Source organism: Onychomys torridus, chromosome X, assembly GCF_903995425.1.
Source record: "Onychomys torridus chromosome X, mOncTor1.1, whole genome shotgun sequence".
Classification (NCBI taxonomy): domain Eukaryota; kingdom Metazoa; phylum Chordata; class Mammalia; order Rodentia; family Cricetidae; genus Onychomys; species Onychomys torridus.
This window is the reverse complement of record NC_050466.1, coordinates 79,456,857-79,460,032: the sequence shown is the minus strand read 5'-3', so window position 1 is coordinate 79,460,032 and position 3,176 is coordinate 79,456,857. Positions and strand designations below refer to the sequence as shown.

At 38.6% G+C, this 3,176-nt stretch overlaps 1 protein-coding gene across 1 annotated transcript; it reads left to right on the top strand.

Annotated features, from left to right (window-relative positions):
• The first annotated feature begins 480 nt into the window (after positions 1 to 480).
• On the top strand, positions 481 to 1,028 carry LOC118574503 (translationally-controlled tumor protein-like). The gene has a single exon (XM_036175444.1). It carries the CDS (start codon positions 481 to 483, stop codon positions 997 to 999), a length of 519 nt encoding a protein of 172 aa, XP_036031337.1. The 3' UTR covers positions 1,000 to 1,028.
• Positions 1,029 to 3,176: the final 2,148 nt, after the last annotated feature.

Here is a 3,176-nt window from a genome sequence, read left to right as displayed (position 1 = left end):
CTTTGTATGACAAAGTAGATGACCCATGAACTTCCTGGGATTTTTTTTCTCTCCTCCCATCTTGCTGAAAGAAGTACTGAAAATTATTGATGCATGCCACTTTATGTACATTCTGATGATTTAAAGATTGGTCCCCATGATTGTGTAAAGTACAACATTTTCTTGTCTTTGAAAGAAAATAATTCCTCCTTTTTCTTTTTAAAACTTTTGAATTTTTGAGAATTTCATACATGAGTTCTATATTTACATAATTTTCAGCCCATCCTCTCTTCCCTCCAATTCCTCCCATGTATTCCCCTTCCTTGTCAATTGATTTCTTTAGTATTGTCCCCTACCCTCTGTGTGTGTGTGTGTGTGTGTGTGTGTGTGTGTGTGTGTGTGTGTGTGTATGGCCTATTATATCTATACTTTGTCTAAAAATCTCTTCTTGTATACTGCATAAAAATACAAAAATAGGCACCGCTGTCCCTAGCTGCCACCATGATCATCTATGGGGACCTCATTAGCCATGAAGAGCTGTTCTCCTACGTCTACAAGATCCGGGAGATCGCAGACCGGCTGTGCCTGGAGGTGGAGGGCAAGATGGTCAGTAGAACAGAGGGTAAACTCGTTGACTCGCTCATTGGTGGAAATGATTCCGCCAAAGGCCCAGAGGGCGAAGGTACCCAAAGCACAGGAGTCATCCGTGTGGATATTGTCATGAGCCACCACTTACAAGAAACCAGGTTCACAAAAGAGGCCTGCAAAAAGTACATCAAAGATTACATGAAATCATTAAAGGGCAAACTTGAAGAAAAGAAACCAGAAAGAGTAAAGCCTTTTATGACTGGGGCTGCAGAGCAAATTAAGCACATCCTTGCTAATTTCAATAACTACCAGTTTTTTATTGGTGAAAACATGAATCCAGATGACATGGTTACTGTTCTGGACTACCGTGAAGATGGTGTGACTCCATTAATGATTTTCTTTAATGATGGCTTAGAGATGGAAAAATGTTAACAAATTGGATCTATCACCTGTCACCATAACCGCTGCGGCTTACCATCCATACAACACCAGGACTTAGGACAAATGGGACTGATATCATCTTGAGCTTTTATTTTGACTATGATTTATTTGGAGTGGAGACATTATTTTTCTTGTAGTGGGTAGCCATCCCAGCATTGGCCTGGAAGTTCCAACCCCCACTGAGGCTTTGGTAATGGTCACGCCCACAAGGCGGGGCAGAGGAGGAAGCGGAAGACGATGGATCGGGAAGTACTCACTCTCTTGGTTCCCGGACTCTGGACGCTGGGGGTAGACCGAGCAGAGTTCTCCAGAGAACAACGCCGGATTGTGCTATACCCTTGCCAGACCCTGTAACCTACCCTCTCATTTGTAAGTACCCCACAAAATAAACCTCCCTTTTAACTACGTGGAGTGGCCTTAATAATTTCACCAATATTTTCTTTTTTTTTTCTTTCTTTTTTTTTTAAAGAAAAAACATGTCATGTAGGTTGTCTAAAAAATAAAGTGCATTTAAGTAAAAAAAAAATACAAAAATACAGAACTCAGAAGACCACCAAAATATGAAGTATTTTTTATTCCCTCAAACAACAAAAAGATATTTAAGAGTGCTTCAAACAGGGCTGGAGAGATGGCTCAGCGGTTAAGAGCACCGGCTGCTTTTCCTAAGGCTCTGAGCTCAATTCCCAGCAACCACATGGTGGCTCACAACCATCTATAATGAGATCTGGTGCCCTCTTCTGGCCCACAAGCTTATATGCAGGCAGAACATTGTATACATAATAAATAAATAAATCTTAAAAAAAAAACAAAGAGTGCTTCAAACAAAAGGAGAGGAATGAAAAGCTATTTTAAGAAAGTAGGAAGTTATTTAAGCATCAAATTTATATAAAAACTTACATATTCAATAGTTCACATATAAATATTCTTGTGGGAGCAGTATGCTCTAAGCAGTGGGACATGCTCCCTGGAAATGTCACAAGAAGCAGAAAAATAAAGAAATGGTTCACTTCAAACTTTATTCCTATAATGAAAGTTATCATTAATTCTGTTTTATTTAATAAATGTTATCAATTAAATCAACAAATATAAAAATAGGCATAAAGGTCGTCGAATCCTGATTGTAATATATGGCGGGGATAAGAAAGATATTAAAAAGAGCAAAGGTAAAAAATAGGAAGACAGCAGACTGAAAATAAGGAGTAGATTTGATGGAGCAAAAAGCTTCTTTAGGAATGGACCAACGTGAGTGTGAGAACGGGGACAACAGCTCCACAGCATTTGTACAGGACAGGAAAATTGCTGACAGTGCTAAGCTTAGACAGCCAAGGAGAATTTGGGGACCAAGGATTCCTCCCAAAAGTAGAGTAGAATGAAAAACAAAATGTAAACTCTGGCAGAGACAGGGAAATAATTAAATTATCTAAGATCAAAATGGTAGAGGTGGTATATGATAAAGAGTATTTTCATATCTCCAAATTCCCTGTCATCTTGTAAAATAACATGATCATGGATTCTACTGATGAGGATCTGAATATCTTTTAGGGAAGGTAATTTTTTCTGCCCATCCCTTAACTCCAAATACACTCATGAATTATAGAAAATTCTTTCCCTCTTATTTACTTTTCCTTTGGTACATTTTCCCTAGGAATTTACCAGGTATGTTCTCTAGTGCAAGAGCTAGATCTCTAGTAAAGATACTGTCACTCCAGTCAGGAAGCAAAACATCTATTAAAAGAACAAAGTTAGCTTTGGAATTCTGATATTTTGTTGGTTATGAACTACACAATTACATTGCTGTCTTAGTTACTGCTATATTGCTTTGAAAAAAAAACCATAAAGACAGAGGCAATTCTCACAAAAAAAAGCATTTAACTGGGGGCTTCCTTACAGTTTTAGATGGCTAGTCCATGCTTATCATGGGGGGATGTAAATAGGCATGGTTCTGGAGCAGTAGCTGAGAGCTTTATATTCTGATCCACAGGCATCAGGCTGGGATGGGTAGCAGCCATGGGATTTTGAAACCTCAAAGCTTACCTCTTGTGACACATTTCCTCCAACAAGTCCATACCTCCCCAATAAAGTCATACTTCCTCCAACAAGACCATACCTCCTAATCCTTTCTAACAATTCACTAACTAGGAACAAATTATACAAATATAGGAGTCTGT

Excerpts from the sequence above, each read along its gene's own strand:
- LOC118574503 (XM_036175444.1), top strand. The coding sequence starts at position 481 with ATGATCATCTATGGGGACCTCATTAGCCATGAAGAGCTGTTCTCCTAC.